Source organism: Tupaia chinensis, unplaced genomic scaffold (assembly GCF_000334495.1).
Source record: "Tupaia chinensis unplaced genomic scaffold, TupChi_1.0 Scaffold000439_1, whole genome shotgun sequence".
NCBI classification, from domain to species: domain Eukaryota; kingdom Metazoa; phylum Chordata; class Mammalia; order Scandentia; family Tupaiidae; genus Tupaia; species Tupaia belangeri.
The window spans coordinates 737,639-756,500 of record NW_006159944.1 but is presented as its reverse complement, the minus strand read 5'-3'; the positions used below and the strand labels follow the sequence as shown (position 1 = coordinate 756,500).

The 18,862-nt window shown below is 39.0% G+C and overlaps 1 protein-coding gene across 2 annotated transcripts in view; it reads right to left on the bottom strand.

Moving 5' to 3' along the window:
* The window catches only part of LONP2 (lon peptidase 2, peroxisomal), a 110,842-nt gene that overhangs the window by 60,732 nt on the left and 31,248 nt on the right, over positions 1-18,862 (bottom strand). For both annotated transcript variants that reach the window (XM_006155236.3, XM_027774487.1), the window contains 2 exons: positions 17,912-18,170; positions 3,390-3,531 (listed from right to left, as the gene is read on the bottom strand). In XM_006155236.3, coding sequence (XP_006155298.1) covers positions 3,390-3,531; positions 17,912-18,170 — 401 coding nt within the window. The remainder of the gene's footprint in view (positions 1-3,389; positions 3,532-17,911; positions 18,171-18,862) is intronic.

Here is an 18,862-nt window from a genome sequence, read left to right as displayed (position 1 = left end):
AAGGAAGTGCAATAAAAATTCGGCATAAATTGGCTCTTTCTCAGGCAAACCAGAATGTATGGTCTCCTTGCTTATAAGACACATGTCTCAGGCCATCCTGTTCTAAGAAGATTACAAAAATAGAGAAGCAACAGGAAGCCCAAGGGCAGTCAAAGCAGAGAAATAAACAGGGAGGGGAAAAAAAAAAAAAAAAAAAAAAAAAAAGAACTTCCACAAAGTAAGCTTTCCTTCATTTTACAAGTCAATTGGAAGTCAAAACATTGTACTTAAACAAAGGTAAAAGGTGAGGAGACAAGTAAGAAGGGCCACTTCAAATAAATTTACAAAGCAATCAAGCCAAGATCCCTTCCCTGATCCCTCCAAAACACTGGACATTTATTTTTCTTAGCAACATAAACCGTGGTTCTGTGCACAGGGGATAGTGGGCACAGCCCAGAAGAGTGTGTACTGTACTGAAAACAAGAGTTCAGGCAAATGTACACATAAAGATATGGAATGCAGTCAGATTCCTTAACCCCCACTCTTCCTCCCCTCCTTAGTTCCCAGAATGTTGGCAGCTAGGCCTCCATTCTCAAGGCAAGAGACTTGAAGAGACTTCTCTGAGGAATTTGACCAGCCTAGGAAGACAGATCTAAAAACTTACTGACAGGGACCAGCAGTTGGCATAATGGCTATGTCGCTGGACTCCCATGTAGTCAACCGCGGTTTGAGTCCCGAACCTGATGGCTTAAACTCATGCTGGGCGCATGTGTGTGCATGCCCAAGATCCCGAGAGGAGAATGGAGAAGAAGGGATTATGGTGTGGCCATCTCCCCTGGGGGGTGATTTCTTGCTTTCTGTCTCTCTGTACAGCAAAGGTGTCCTATAGCAAAAACCTCTTCAAAAAATAATTTAAAAAGTTACTGACATAGGAGGTTCCTCAGCCAAACAGTACATCCAGACAATCTTACTATGAAACTCACAGTCAGCAGGCCTCACTCCTATGCTTACAGCTTCTAATCAGTTTTATTGTTCTTTAATATTAAATATAAACATTTCCAGAAATTTAATGAAAGACTCTATTATAAAAGACAGAGACAAAGAAAGATGTAATAAGCAGATTAAAACCAGTTTAGAGGAGAAGAAAAAATTTATCAGTATCCTCACAGAAATAAGAGAACATATTACAACTATATCCAAGTAGGAGGATACTATAAAAGAATATGCAGAGAAATAAAAACATTTTTGAAGTGACAAAATCATAGAAGGATTTTTTTTAAAGATAAAGCTGAGGAAGTCTTCATAGAAAGTAGAACAAAAAACAAAAGAAGTAAATAGTGAGAGAGAAAAGATAAGAAATGTAAAGATCTAACAGTCAAGAAACTGGAGTTCAAGGGGATCAGGTAGGTGGGATGGTAGTCAAGGCAGCTGGATCCCACATGGCTGGACTGCGTGGTTTTAGTCCTGGACCCAGCAGTTTAAAAAACACCCCTGGTAGGTATGTGTACCTGCCCAAAATCCCAAGAGAAAGATGGAGGAGAAGGGATGGCAGCATAGTCATCCTCCCTGAAGAGTGCTTTCTCATGCCCTCTCTCCCTGACAAGTGCATGTACCCTTAAAAAAAAAAAAATTAAGGCATATTTTCAGAACTAAAAGCCAGGAAGAATTCCAAGAATTGGCAAAAATAGATGAAAAAAAAAAAGCATCTATGTAAAGGCAAATTATTGCAAAATTTCAAAACACTGGGCTAAAGGGAAGATTTAAAACACTTTCAGAAAGTAAAACAGGTCAGGGCCAGCAGGTTGCATAGTGGTTAAGGCGCTGGACTCCCACATGGCCAGCCATGGTTTGAGTCCTAGTCCTAGTGGCTTGAAACTCATGTCAGGTGTGTGTGTGTGCATGCTTGAAATCCTGAGAAGAGAATGGAGAAGGGATTCTGGGGTTGCCATTCACCTGGAGGATGATCTCTCACTTTCTCTCTTTCTCCTGTGGCATGCTTGATCCTATAGCAAAATTATCTCAAAAAAAAAAAAAAAAAAAAAAAAAGCAAAACGGGTCACAAAGGACTGTAAAACAATGCTTTCTGTCTTATCAACAATAACAATAACACTGGAAACTGGAAAGCCACAGTGACAAACAAATTATTTCCAACTCTATACCCAATCAAACTAACAAAAAGGTATTTTCAGATACGCAAAATCTAAAAATATTTGCTGTCCATGAAAACTTTCTTAGAAAGTTATCAGAGAATTAATACAACAAAAAGGAGGGAATAAACCAAGTAAGTAGAAGACATGGAAAATAGGAAACATCACTGGTGGGAGGTAAAGGGGATCACAGAAAGACAGCTATGTATCAAACGTAGAAAACATGAAGTTCATATTGGAAGCTTGAAAAAGATAAAACAATGAAACACTTAGAGTGTCTAAATATCTTAAAAGAAGAATTAGACAACTGTTCAAAGTACACAAAAGAAAGACAACCATTAACTGAATGGATCTAGGATGTGAACTAAGTTTACTATATGATTCAGTTGTGAAAAGCATTTATAGAGTCACAATTATGTAAATACTCAATACTGACTGGACAAAAAAAATTATATTGGATGATTTGGGGTGTAAAAATGATATTTTGAGAGCAATAGGGAAGAAAAAAAAAGAAAAATTCTGATCCTCTATAGAAGGGAATCTATAGATAACACCAAAAACAGAAAAACTGAGAAGCAGCAATATATCCATGCTATTTCAAAAGTGGAGCTAATCAACTAAAAGTTAAAGAGGGCAAAGTGCTTAAGAGGAAATGGGGAACTCCAGGGAGTAAGAGAATTTTGGCTGATTTTTTGTAATAACCTTGTAGAATTACTGGTCTCCAAATAATAAGCATGCATAAAATTCTGTTAAACTACTTGAGAAATCAAAACGGGAAAAGAAAAAGAAATTAGAAGAATTATCAGAAAGAGAAAGGAGATCTCCAAGACTTTATTATTTTTTTTGTGGGGGAGAGATTTTTGCTATAGGGTGTGTGCACTCAGTAGAGAGACAGAGAAAGATGGAAAGAGAGAAAATGAGAAATCACCCCCTTCCCCCACACACACCAGGGAGGATGGCCACATCACAATCCCTTCTCCTCCATTCTCCTTTCAAGATTTTGGGTACACGTGAACACATGCCTGGTATAATTTTCAAGCTGCCAGGTCCAAGGCTCTGACCATGGTCGGCCAGTGCCTTAATCACTATGCCACCTGCTGGCCCTGACATTTTAATTTAAATGTCAAGTTGCTTCAGACTTAAGTCTCATCAAAAAGACTTCCCATAACTAAACCCATAATAATGTGTGTATTACTCAAATATGATTATCTACTGATATCCACACTCTTCAAGTCCAACGATAGGGAAGTTTCTGCATCTTACCTCAAGCAGAGCTGCTGCAGGATCACCCTGTAAGCTTTTTCCCAGTTTGTCAACCTCATCTAACAGGAACACTGGATTGTTAACCCCAACGGTCTTCAAGCCATTGATTATCCGGCCAGGCATACTGCCAACATAGGTGCGCCTATAGGAAGCAAGCAGCAGTTCGCAAGTTGAGACTAAAGGAGGACAAGAGCAATACTACTCAGAAAGCAACATTGATGATGAAAAAGTCATTGGCTATCACTGTAACATAGCAAAGAGATACTGTTTTATTTTTTAAGTTGTTATAGGGTGTGTGCACTCACCAGAGAAAGACAGAGAGAAACTGAGAAATCACCTCCAAAGAAGGATGGCCATAATACAGTCTCTTTTCTTCCATTCTGCTCTTGGGATTTGGGGCACACTCCCACATGCACCTGACATGTTTCTTAAGCTGCTGGGTTTGAGACTCAGTCTGCAAAGTAGGCCAGGCACCTTAATCAATATGTCACCAACTGGCCCAAGAGGTACTATTTATTTTTAATTTTGCTAGAGGGCAGTGTGCTCACCACAGGGGAGAGTAAAGACAGAGAAAGAGGGAAAGTGACAAAGTACCCCCCACGGGGGGATGGTCTTGCCACAATCCCTTCATCATTTCTTCCTCCTTTCAGAATTTTGAGGACGTAAACACACATGCCCGGCGTGCTTTTCAAGCCACCAGCCTTGGACTTGAACCACACAGTAGGCCATGGGGGATCTGGCTGTCTTTACCACATTACTGGCTGGCCTGGTACTACACATTTAAAAGGCACTATGATACACCAAAAAGTTATTCGATTCAATTCTTATCTTATTTTCTACTTAGTTTTGTCTGCAAGTTGCCCATGATATTGCAAGAATTCATTTTTGCCATCGAGTGAAAAAGGAAAACACTAAACTTGAGTCACATAGTCACAGCTCTTATTCAAGACTCCAAAATGTCCAAAGGAATCTATAGATTTAATGCCCATTTTGCTTACGTTTTCTCAGAGGATTCCCCACTACCCCAACATAACCACCCTTTTTAGATACTGAAAGGGTCACCCCAGGGCTGGTTAAAATAACATGTTCATGAAGGAGATTAAAACCGGTTCTGAAAGCCACTCAGAATGGAAACTAGGGGGAGAGGGAGATCGACAGAGAGAGAGAAAGAGGATTCAAACTCTTATTTTCAGTGATAGTAATCTGTTGTTAATTGTAGTAAAAGAATTTGGGGTCAACAGTACAGAATCTGTACCAAAATTCTATTGTTCTAGCCTTTTGAATAAAACTGGATTCATCCCGTATGCACTAATTGGCATTGCCAAGTTCCGCCAGATAGTTTCTAGAGCATTAAAATGTAAGAGGCTGCTTTATCATATTTGAACAAGAATCATCTACATAATTATGGCAGATGCAGAATGTGGCATGAAAGAAAAACAAATATGTTTATCAAACTGAAAAAAGTTTTTTTTTTTTTTTTTTGTTACAAAGCTGGCAAAACATTATTTTAAGCAGCAATTTACTAATTTTAATTACAACCTTGCTTCCCAAGTCAGTAAAGCAAATGCCGTTTCCCAAAAGGCATGAAAGGCTGACTGCCTAGAAGAACATGATCTGCGGTAAGTGGAACAGCCGCAGTTATCTCATGATCTGCACAAAGCCGATTCACAGAGCAGGCCTTGCTTCTGCCACATGACTGGTATAAAGTAGGACAGAATAAATAGAGTGACCTTTGAAAAGACAAGAAAGCCTTAAAAATATCGTGAGAATGCCTTTCATCCTGGAAAGGTGACCAAGGCTCTGGAACCAGATACAATAAACGTTGTCTTGTTACACGAAGGAAATTAGCATACTCGAGATTTCAGAATGAGATACAGGAAGGGCAAGAATCAAAATCAATGAATTCTTTCAAATTAGTTTTCTACAGAACTTACAGATTTGCCATAATTCTGATTTTTTTCTTTTTTTAAGAGTGGTAGGGAAGGAAAAGTTTTAAAAAATTGCAGAGGCTCTATGGCTGCATTAATTTTTCTTTCATTTCTGTCTTCCTTTTTTCTAAAGAATGATTTAATTTTAAAAATTGTTATTAATTTTAAAATTTTGCTATTGGCTCACGTGCTCACCAGACAGCACAAGAAAGAGGGAGAGTAAGAAAGCAAGCTGCCAGGTCTGGGACTTGAACTGTGGTTTGTCATGTGGGAATCCAGAGCCTTAACCACAACACCACTTGCTCGCCCTGATTTCTTACAATTACCAGAGAGAGAGAGAGAGAGAGAGAGAGGGAGACAGAGAAAGCACCCCCTAATGGGTATGATCATGCTGCAATAATCCCGCCTGCATTTCTCCATCTGATCAGGCTTTGGTGCATGCACACGTGCCAGGCCTTTGTTGGTCAAGCCATTGGCGTGGGAATTTGAACTGTGGTCAACCATGTGGGATCTGGCTCCCTTAACTACAGGGCTATGAGGCTGGCCCTTCTTTCCTTTCTTGATGGGTAGACTTCAAAAACAGGTACTGACAATTCTAGATCTACAGTTACAGAGAGAAAATAATTTTCTTGGAAAACATCCTTTCTAAAGTAGTAGAAACTCAGATACCAGTCACTGAACACAAGCAATTCCTCCTAGACTTCTGATTGCTTCTCAGAACCTACAGAATTAGGTCCAAATTCCAGTCCTTGCCAGCCTTCCCAACTTGCTGACATTACGCTTGCTACATCTTTGACAGAGATCCTATTACACCCTTTATGCTTTTTACCTTTGTTTATATGCCAAGGGTCTTCCTGCCTATATAATCTAAAAAGTCTAAAGACTATTCCTGAACACCTCTCATAAAGTGATCACAGCACTTACCGGCCCTACGATTCATATGATGCTTACTTATGACTGGTTTTTATTCATGGGTACTATAACCTCCTCTAAAGAGCCAACAGAGACTGAGTCTTATTACAGGTTGGATGCTGGATATAGATCTCTAAGATTGCGACCCACCAGATCAATCATGCAAGCACTCAAAGCATCTGTCACTATGGTAAAAGTGATACAAACTGGAGCTAGCAGCTAGAGTGGTGTTTAAACTCTTGATTCCCACATGGCCAACTGTGGTTTGAGTCTTGGGCTCAGTGGCTTGAAAATCACACCAGGTATGATGTGTGTGCATCCCCAAAATCTCAGGAGGAGAATGGAGGTAACATGGCCATCCCCCTGTGGAGGGGTGACTTCTCACTTTCCCTCTCTCCATATCTCTCTGTCTTTCTCTACTCCACGGAATGCAAGTGCCCTATGAGAAAAACCTAAGGGAAAAAAAAAAAAAAAGAAGTGATACAAACCTTTTAATACTACTTTAGGCCTATTATCTGATCTAGATCTCAGTTTCCTCATGTATAAAATGGAGATAAGTATAGTGTCAACCTCAATGATATATGAGCATTAGAAGAGAAGTACACGGCTTAGTGCCTAGTACTCAATAAGTTATAAAAGATGTTAATTGCTACTAGGAACAGCTATTTGAAGTCTATTGTACTGCTGGTTTTCCGGAAAAAGTGCAATGCAGAAATCAGTACACATGAATCTGAGTGCCATTTCAATGTCTGCTTCAAGGAAACAATCTTACGAATGTCTTTTGGTAGCACCAAGCACAGCCCTTTTGTCCAGCAATCACAGGTGACATCTCCCAAGTGTCTACCACTAGTCTAAAAGTCAAACCAAGAAAACAGCCATTATCACAGATCTTGAAAGTGACTGAAAATGTTTATAATGTCACTTCACATCAAAGCAGAGAACACCCACATTAAATAGTATCTGACTTGCTACCTATTACTTTGAACATCTTGAGTCCAAACAAGGTAGTGGATCTGACCTACTGGCCAGTAATATGGGCGTCACTGGAAAGTATATTTCTTTCTAAAATCGGAGGAAATAAAAATTATTAATCTAGTATTAACTAACTAGGTTACTGATCATTTAATGAAAAGATTTAACACTTTTCTAGTTATTAAAGAGAATTTCTAATTTATTAGATACCACATTAAAAAGGTAGTTTTCAATGTTCTTACATATGATGAATTTGTTTGAATGTGTTTTTCTATTTGAGATTATCTTTTGCTAGAAATTATGGTAGCATGCAATTCACTGACTAAAGATATAAATAAAATTTCCTTGGGAGAGGGTTTTTTTTTTTTTTTTTTTGCTATAGGGTGCATACACTCGCCAGAAAGACAGAGAGAGACAGAAAGTGAGAAATCACCCCCCAGGGGGGATGGCCACACTGCAATCCCTTCTCCTCCATTCTCTTCTTGGGACCTTGGGCACATGCACACACAGCCAGTGTGAGTTCAAGCCAGTGGGTCCAGGACTCGAATTGCAGTCGACTTACATGGGAGTCCAGAGATGTCGCCATTATGCCATCTGCTGGTCCCAATAAAATATACTTTGAATAAGCACGCAGGACATGAAATCAGATGGTAAAAAAAAAGAGTAATAACAAAAAATAAAACTGTTCTTATTCAATATTACCAAACTACAACCACTTTTTTAACAAATTAACATATCAAAATATCCTCTTGAGAAATTACATAAATAGGAAAGAAATAAAAATAGTACTCTTTACAAACTATAATTTTTTTCTTCCCTTTTTTTATTGCCAACGGGGTGTGTGCACTCACTAGAGAAAGAGAGGTGGGGAGAGGGGAGAGAGAATCACCCCTCAACAGGCTGTGGTCATGCCACAATTTCTTTCCTCCATTTCTCCTATCAGGATTTGGGGCACCCATGCGCATGTGCCTGGCATGTTTTCCAAGCTACTGGGACCAGGATTCAAACTACGTTAGGCCGTGTAGGCTCTGTCTTTCAATGCGCAGTACTTTAACCATGATGCTATCGGGCCAACCTCAAACTATATTTTCTTAAAGGCAAATACTAGTCTGTTCCGTATTTTGCTTCCTCATGATATAGCATCTGGAAAATAACATCGTAAAATTTGCTAAGAATATAACACTTCAATGACTTACCATCCAGTCGGAATACATGACTATCTAGAATTTTTTCCTGTAACTGAAGCAAACATATTCATTTAAGAATATATGCATTCATACTTTTCCTGTAATTGCTCTTGGCAATTCACAGATGTATCGGGGCTATTCAAATATTATATAAGATGTATAAAACCAAAAGTGTCTATATAGTTCAAAATTTTAAGTTAAAAGTTAAGCTAAGCATTTTTTTATCTTTCAAAAACTAGTCTGGTTTATGCTTAAAAAAAAAAAAACCTACAGAAAATTATAACCTACTTAAAGTCCCATAGTAATCAACTATTTTACTATTCTGCACCACACCCAAATATCCTCAAATCGAATGTAATCAAAAAAGTTGACCAATCTGTTACTGCTGGTGACATCTAAATAGGAGAAATAAGATGCATCTTTATTCATCTCTTTCTGAGTATTCAGAGAAGGGAGAAATGCATTGGCATTTCATCAATTTTTTTTTTTCAATTAAGCCATTCTTCTAAGCTATAATGCAGATCAATAAAATGGACTAGGTCTGTAATATCTGCAATTTAAAACAGTTGGTCTGGGGACCAGAAGATGGAGTAATGGTTAACATCACTGGAATCTCATGGAGTCAACCACAGTGCAAGTCCCAAACTTGGCAACTTAAAACTCATGCTGGGCACGTGTGAATGCACTTCCAAGATCCCGAGAGGAAAATGGAGGAGAAGGGGCTATGGCACGGCCATTCCCCCGAAGGGGTGATTTCTCGTTCTCTGTCTCTCTGTCTTGCTATCTCTTCGGTGAGCACATGCGCCCTATAGCAAAAATCTCTTCTTAAAAAAATGTTGGTCTGGTCTCATAGTCTGGTGGTTGAGAGGGCTAGATCTCACATAGCCAATTACAGTTTAATCCTGGTCTGGGCGGCTTAAAAAGTACACTGAATGTATGTGCATGGTTTTCCAAGGTCCTGACAGGATGGAGAAATGAAGACTGGATTATGGGGTGACCATGCCCCACTTGGGGTTCTTTCTACCCCTCCTTCTCTTTGGTGAGCACACATATCCTCTGGCAAGTGTTTTAAGGGTAAGTGGAAAAGGTAGGATTATAATCCTATTGCTGAAAAAAAGAGGGGAGTGTAAAATGAATGAAATGTCTGGCAGGAAAATAAAAAGTCTGGCAGGAAAGAAGTAAAATGTTAACAGTGCTTATCTTTTGTATGGCATAAAAACATGAGAATTTTTTTGTTTCTTTCTTTTCAGATTTTCTATCTAGAAGGTGAGTGAGGGTGTATATCAAATTGGAAAAAGAGATCCTAATGCTTTCAAAAAAGAAAAATAGTCTTTAAGAAACTGGGATTTTAATATGGCATGTCTAAACAAATCTAATTATTACTCTTGTAAGAGTCATTCCTAAATCTTTTTATAGACCAATTTGTATGAATGCATTCATCTAAAAGATTTCAGGACTTTCAAAATATAATTATATCTTAATCTTACATGAATTCACAAAACATTTAGAGAGCACTTACTAAATGCAGAACCATGCTAAATTAGCATGATGGGAGATACAAAGGAGTAGAAAATATATAATAAATTCCCTGCCTGACAAAGCTTGTGTGTATGTGTGTGTGTGTGTATAATATTTTATATCTATAATATACCCACATATATATAATGTACTGTGTATAATATTTTATATCTATAATATACCCACATATATTATATATAATGTACTGTGTATAATATTTTATATCTATAATATACCCACATATATTATATATAATGTACTGTGTATAATATTTTAAATATATCATATATAGTAAATATATATTAAAGTTTACTTATTTATTCTATGTGTGAAAAAGAGTGACACCCCAACAGGGTCCCAATGCCACAGTCCACCCGTATGCCCAGCATACTTAGGGAGGTCTCAGAACACAAACCATCATCTTCCCATGTGGATCTGTTTTGCAGGGCATTGGATTTACCCATGTGTCACTCTATGGCCCCTATATTTACATTTTATCTACACAACATATGTTAGCAATGCCAAAAGCCTACATTATGTAATCACTAAAGAAGGACAACAGACAGTAAGTGATCAGTTTAGAGAAGAGTAAGACCAAAACTGACTGCACTTGTATTACTGGAGAAAGTGTTGGGTCGGGGGCTTAAAATACACCTAAGGTGTAGAGAGGCAAAGAAGAGCTATCTGCAAATACAAGTTGCAAAGAAGACAGCGAACAAACCATAATATGTCTGATATGCTAAAGAAATTAAAAGCTTGCTACTTCAGTTATTTTCCCCTTCTAGAGACTAACAATGAAATAGCTAATTAATTTACAACTTTGCTATTTAGGTTATATTTAAAAATTTATCAGTTTTTCTTCTTATTTGAAAATTGAGCTATGGATTTCTTATAATGAACATTAATTTTATTATCTGAACAAACAGTTGGTAAAGTATTTCCAAAGAGTTAGTAGTGATTTGAGATGTATTAAATGTACCTCAAGGAATCTTTGCCAAGGATTTTTGCCATGACATAATATTTTTATTTTTTGGAGAGGTTTTTGCCATAGGGTGCGTGAGCTAGTCAGAAAGACAGAGAGAGACAGAGAGACAGAAAGCAAGAAATCACTCCCCAGGGGGGATGGCCATGCCATAATCCCTTCTCTTCCATTCTCCTCTCACAATCTTAGGCACACACGTGTGGCACATGCGCCTGGCATGAGTTTAAGCCACTGGATCCGGGACTCAAACCGTGGTCGACTACATGGGAGTCCAGTGACATAGCCATTACGCCAACTGCTGGTACCGCCATGATACAATTTTATTATCTAAACAGCTAGTAAGTTACGTCTAAGAGTTGTATCAACAATGACCTAAGATATATAATAACTATTTTTTATCAGAAAACAACTAATGAAAAACAATTATAGGGACAGCAGTTAGTGTAATGGCTATGTAGCTGGACTCCCATGTAGTCAACCACAGTTCACGTCCCGGACCCGGTGGCTTAAAACTCACGCCGGGTGCGTGTGCATGCGTGCCCAAGATCCCAAGAGGAGAATGGAGGAGAAGGGATTGTGGTGTGGCCATCCTCCCTGGGGGTGATTTCTTGCTTTCTATCTCTCTGTCTCTGTCTGGCGAGCGCACGTGCCCTATAGCAAAAACCTCTCCAAAAAAAAAAAAAAACAATTATACAAATGCAGTTCCATAAAACTTCGTCCTAAAAAAGTTACTTTATATTTGTTACTTGGTTTAAATGACTGAAATGTAATATCTAAACATAAAAATCTGAATTATAAAAACTCAAAGATTGGAACCAGTTTTTCTTTTTTTTAGAGAGAGAGATTTTTGTTATAGGGCATGTATGCTCACTGGAGAGATAGAGAGAAACAGAGAGACAGAAAGTGAAAAATCACTCCTTTGGAAGGATGGCCATGCCACAATCTCTTCTCCTCAATTCTCCTCTTGGGATTTTGGGCACACGTGCACACGCTCCAGTGTGAGTTTAATGCATCTGATCCAGGATTTGAACCATGGTCAACTATGTGGGAGTCCAGTGACATAACCATTATGCCAACTGCTGGTCCCAGGAATCAGTATTATGTGGCTTATAAAGTGGATGAAAAAATCCAATGGAATTAGACCTAAAAGAGAAATCCTGAAAGAATGAAAAACCACACAAGTTAATATGAAGCATAGGGGCCAGCAGGTGTTGTAGTTGTTAAGGCACTGGTTTCCCATGTGGTTGATCAAAGTTCAAGTCTTGGACTTGGTGGCTTGAAAATCATGCAGATGTGTGTGTGTGTGTGTGTGTGTGTGTGTGTGTGTGCGCGCGCGCGCGCGCATGTGCACAAATTCCAGAAGGAGAATGGAGGAGAAGGGATTGCAGCATGGACATCCCCCAGGAGGGTGATTTCTCACTTTCCCTCTCAACACTTCTTTCTGTCTCCAGTGAGCACGCATGCCCTATGGCAAAAACCTTAAAAAAAATAAAACATGGAGCATAAACATTATTCTTCCTTTAAACCACTCAAAATAATACCAACGAAAACAATGGGCCAATGTTTAGTCAGATTATTGTTATTCCTCCAATTTAAGTTTTAAATAGAAATCAAACCTTCTTATTCTTCCCCATCTCCCATCTCAATATTGTTTAACTAAAAATAAATCCATACCTTTGGTGGTTTTTAAAACCAATTCCTAGCCTGCCTGTGGCATGCTGGTTAGGGTGGCTGTATCCTCATATGGCTGACTGCACAGATTGAGTCCCAAACCCAGTGGCTTAAAAAACACGCTGGGTACATGTGCATGCATGCCCAAAACCCCAGAGAGAGGGAGAGATGGAGAAGGGACTGTAATGTGACCATCCCTGAGGGTGCTTTCTCCCTGACCACACTGAGCACACATGTCCTCTGGCAAAATAAATTTAAAAATAAATAAATAAAAACAAAAAACAATTCCTATCCAACTGTGGTGAGGCAGCAGTGACACAATGCTCTGTGATGCTCAAAACACATGGGAAGGCCCTGGGTTCCCACCCCAAGGACACCTTATACGTGCCAGGAGTGCAAGTGCATGTCTGTGATCCAGAGGGCTGAGGCCGGGGTGGAATATCATGAAGACCCTGCTGGTGCCTGTGTATGTCTGCCTTTCTCTCATGAAAGAAAGAAATTAATTAAAGACAAATTAATTCCTAATGTATTAGTACCTTCCTTTATGTAAACAGCACTCATTTAAAAACTATTTTATTTCATTTTATTTACTAATTTATTATTTTTTTAATTTGACCAGAGATTGAGAGAGAGAGAGAAAGACACCAGGTCCAGTACTCGTACTGTGGCCAGCCACATGGGAGTCCAGCACCTTAACCACTATGCCACCTGCCAGCCTCATAAACAGGTACTTGTAGCAAAAGGCTGGAGTTCCATGCATGGGAAACTAGAGAAAGTGAGTGACAAGACTGACAGAATAAAAAGGAAGGTAACATAAAGCAGCTCAGGTTTTCCTTGGCTATTTGACTGTAAAACAGTGATGCCTACTTACAGGCTGAGGAAAAACAAAACGTTTCATGAACTCTAATTGTGAGCATGTGACCAGTACTCAAATGCCAAGACCTAGGTGTTTCCCAAATGCCTCAACTGTCACATGGGACCACGTGTTCTCTTGGGTCCCGTCCATGGCCGTATGCAACCGTCTACTGTTCTTTCTCCCTCCTACTCACCTTCAGTTCCTAACTCTGACATGAGCTCATCCTTTGCCCTCACCCTCTGCTTTCCTCAGAAACCACACCCTACACTCTGTCTGTTTCCAAACAGGTCTTTGAGTAAAAAAACAAGTCAGCAGGCTTTAATAATTGAGGAGATACGTAGGTAATAAATCCCCAACAACACAAGTGAGGTTGTTGTAGTGTTTACTGAAGCATCTGGTACGGGGGTAGGTGGGGAGTACCTATCAGCAGCACGTGTCTATGACTGGGTTTAATAGAATGATTCACCAAAAAACCCAGATACCTTTCATTCGGCAATGATCACAACCTCCACACGCACCATACTCTAAAAAGCGTATATGTACAAATATTTTAGACCATGAGGATTGTAACACAACCTCCTATTATAAAATAAGATGCAAAAAGTGAACTGTTATTTTTAGATTCAATTTTCTAAATGTAGTCGCACACATAAAAGTACATTCGCATGGATAAAAGGGTGAACCAATTCTGTAGACTCAAAAGAGATATGTTTAAATCTAACAATATTCATAAGAAGTAGGGAGAATCATTATGTAAAAGAAAAATGAATTTTTCTCTAGAATTCTGTCACATAGATAATATCTCTGAGAATATGATAAATATTTTAGACTACAATTTAAAAATCAGACTGAGGGACTGGCAGATGGGGCAGTGGTTAAGATACTGGACTCCTACATGGCTGACCATGTTCAAGTCCCGGACCTGGTGGCTTGCTTTTTCACTTTCCCCTTCTCTCTCTGGTCAGATAATAATAATAATAATAAATGAAATTAAATAATTCTTTTTAAAAAATAATTATTTTATGTTACTTTATTTTATTTTGACCAGAGAGGGACGGAGCCAGAGAGAAGGAGAGAGGGAAAGCAAGAAAGCAAGCAAGCCATCAGGTCTGGGACTCAAACCATGGTCAGTCATGTGGGAGTCCACAGCCCCTAACCATCACACTACCTGCTGGCCCCAGAATTAACTAATTCTTTAAAAAAATCAGATTGAAGTTGATAAAAATTTATGCTGAAATTTGTAAATCTAAACTTGTCATCCTAAGAATTTAGAATTAAAATAATACTTAAAACTGAGACCAGAAGTTGGCATAATGGCTATGTTGCTGGACTCCCATGTAGTCGACCACAGTTTGCATCCCGGACCTGGTGGCTTAAAACTCACGCTGGGAGCGTGTGCATGCGTGCCCAAGATCCCGAGAGGAGAATGGAGGAGAAGGGATTGTGGCGTGGCTATCCCCCCTGGGGGGTGATTTCTCGCTTTCTGTCTTTCTGTCTCTCTGTCTTTCTGGTAAGCACACACACCCTATAGCAAGAACCTCTCAAAAAAAAAATTTAAAACTAATTCTTAGTGAATACTCACTGTGTGCTAGGCACTGAATAAGTGCTAAGTTTTATCAAGTAATCAGTAGCAACGTGGAAAGAAATAAGGGCAAATGATTAATATGTCATGAGCCCATGACATCAATTCCTCATCACATTAATCACAAATTCTCTCTAAATTTAATCAAATATTTACACAATAACTACACTACAGGTAAAAATAGAGGAAATAAACAAAAACAGCTCAGGGTATAAATCAAATCACTTGAGTGGGGAACACATCCCCAAAACTCTGTAGCTCAAATTAGAAGACTTAGTTCTAGGCCCAACTTCTCCAAGGTTGATCCAAAAGTAAAAATGCCAATTTCTTTATGAAAACAAACTACATCCTCTAGTGGTGCATGTGAGAATAGGAGTGTAGGCAATAGAAACATCTTTTATTTATTTATTTTTTGGGGGGGAGGTTTTTGCTATAGTGCACATGCGTTCATTTGCCAGAAAGACAGAAAGCCAGAAATCGTCCCCCCAGGGGGGATGGCCACACTGCAGTCCCTTCTCCTCCATTTTCCTCTCCAGATCTTAGGCACGCATGGACATGCTCCCGGCATGAGTTTAAGTCACAGGGTCTGGGGCTCAAACCATGGTTAACTACATGGGAGTCCAGTAACATAGCCATTACGCCAACTGCTGATCCCAACGGAAACATCTTGAAATTGCCAGAATAATTCAAATCAATTTGCTTCCTTGATCTACACCCCTCATTGTTTACTTATTAAAATCTTAGAATGATTCTTTTTAATGAGTAAGAATTATAAGTCAGCAAATAGAAGAAAATAAAAATAACCAGTTCTCATAGGGACTTTCTGAAACAGTTTCTCATTGCTACTTAAGGCCAGAGATCCCTGCAGATAATAAAAATAGAAAGTAAGATGCCAAAAAAAGCATCATAGCATTTTATACTCAGTTCAATTTGTGTAATTTCAAATATTCTATATTTAAGTTTTTTTTAAATGTAGGTATGTTAATTATTTAGTTATGTTTAGGTTTTTGACACTGTCTGTATGTTTTCTCACAATCTGAAACTGTGAAATATGGGATGGTGTTTTCACTAGGCATCTTCCAGTAGGACACAGAGAGAGACCAGAGAAAACAAAACAACGAATGTAACGTGCAAATCTGATTCTAATAATGTCAGATTAATCAGACACATGATTCTGTAATATATTTTTTATAGAAAGTTAATTCCAAAAGGCAAGGAAAAGCTTTCATAATTATGCAAACTTTTATTTTTACTAACTCTTATTCATAATGCAAGCCATCCTTCATAAAAAAGTTTAAACTGCAAGCACAACAAATTTGTTATCAAAGATTTCTTACCTCCTCCAATCCAGCCTAGTAGCTATTTCTTTCAAGCTCTAAGAGCGATGGGTCATTATTTATGGAATACTATTGGCCAAATAAGTGTAAAGTCATTACAATATCCAATCACGATATCTAGGGAAGTTGAGGCACAAACAAGCTATTCACTATCATACAAGTTATCAAGGTTACTTTGGGTATAAAATACACTGAGGCTCTAGGCTACATAATAATTCTTGTACTTTCCATTCAAGGCACCCTAAACAGCCTTTCAGCAAAGATAGATTATGCATTATGTCTCAGCTATTTAAAAAGAGAAGAAGAATCAGAAATTAAACTGAGAGAAGTATCCTACCTGTGTCCTCGGATGTCCGACTGATCACACACTCCTCCAAGTGCAATCCTGTGGAACTCTCGACCCAGCGTCTTGGCCACTGACCTTCCCACACTGGTTTTACCAACTCCAGGAGGGCCGACAAAGCAAAGAATTGGGCCCTTCAGGTTGTTTTTCAGCTGCCTGACAGCCAAGTATTCCAGCACTCTTTTCTTCAATTTTTCCATGGCATAGTGGTCATTGTCCAGAAGAATCCGAGCTGCCCGAATGTCCAGGCGGTCTGTCAAATAATTTGAGCACATGGAATTTTTAAGTGAAACAACTTCCTTCAAGCATGGCTAGAGCCAAAATATGTTTTAGAAAAAAAGATGTGATAACTACAGACTTGGATCCTCCTAAATGTGTCTTCAAGGAGACCTATGCTTGGTTTAGTTTTCCTGCTTAAGATTTAGTGTCTCCAGAAATAGCACACACTACACAATTAAAAACCCGATACTTTATCATTTCATTCAGGATGATTTTCTAGGTTCGGGGAGAAGTACTTACTACTCATTCTGTTCACGCAGGCGTTTGTTCCTTTAAAAAGAAGGGTTTATTTCTTATTACAGTAATACATGATCATCCCAAAAACCTAACACCACTTAGCTAAATTAAAAACAGCATGGGGGGACCGGCAGTTAGTGTAATGGCTATGTTGCTGGACTCCCACATAGTCAACCACGGTTCGAGTCCTGGACCCAGTGGCTTAAACTCATGCTAGGCGCGTGTGCGTGCGTGCCCAAGATCCCGACAGGAGAATGGAGGAAAAGCTTTCATAATTATGCAAACTTTTATTTTTACTAACTCTTATTCATAATGCAAGCCATCCTTCATAAAAAAGTTTAAACTGCAAGCACAACAAATTTGTTATCAAAGATTTCTTACCTCCTCCAATCCAGCCTAGTAGCTATTTCTTTCAAGCTCTAAGAGCGATGGGTCATTATTTATGGAATACTATTGGCCAAATAAGTGTAAAGTCATTACAATATCCAATCACGATATCTAGGGAAGTTGAGGCACAAACAAGCTATTCACTATCATACAAGTTATCAAGGTTACTTTGGGTATAAAATACACTGAGGCTCTAGGCTACATAATAATTCTTGTACTTTCCATTCAAGGCACCCTAAACAGCCTTTCAGCAAAGATAGATTATGCATTATGTCTCAGCTATTTAAAAAGAGAAGAAGAATCAGAAATTAAACTGAGAGAAGTATCCTACCTGTGTCCTCGGATGTCCGACTGATCACACACTCCTCCAAGTGCAATCCTGTGGAACTCTCGACCCAGCGTCTTGGCCACTGACCTTCCCACACTGGTTTTACCAACTCCAGGAGGGCCGACAAAGCAAAGAATTGGGCCCTTCAGGTTGTTTTTCAGCTGCCTGACAGCCAAGTATTCCAGCACTCTTTTCTTCAATTTTTCCATGGCATAGTGGTCATTGTCCAGAAGAATCCGAGCTGCCCGAATGTCCAGGCGGTCTGTCAAATAATTTGAGCACATGGAATTTTTAAGTGAAACAACTTCCTTCAAGCATGGCTAGAGCCAAAATATGTTTTAGAAAAAAAGATGTGATAACTACAGACTTGGATCCTCCTAAATGTGTCTTCAAGGAGACCTATGCTTGGTTTAGTTTTCCTGCTTAAGATTTAGTGTCTCCAGAAATAGCACACACTACACAATTAAAAACCCGATACTTTATCATTTCATTCAGGATGATTTTCTAGGTTCGGGGAGAAGTACTTACTACTCATTCTGTTCACGCAGGCGTTTGTTCCTTTAAAAAGAAGGGTTTATTTCTTATTACAGTAATACATGATCATCCCAAAAACCTAACACCACTTAGCTAAATTAAAAACAGCATGGGGGGACCGGCAGTTAGTGTAATGGCTATGTTGCTGGACTCCCACATAGTCAACCACGGTTCGAGTCCTGGACCCAGTGGCTTAAACTCATGCTAGGCGCGTGTGCGTGCGTGCCCAAGATCCCGACAGGAGAATGGAGGAGAAGGGATTGTGGTGTGGCCATCCCCCCTGGGGGGTGATTTCTCGCTTTCTATCTCTCTGTCTCTCTCTGTCTGTCTGGTGAGCACATAAACCCTATAGCAAAAACGTCTCCAAAAAAACCCCAAAAAACAGCATGGGAGCAGCAATTAGTTTAATAGCTATGTCAC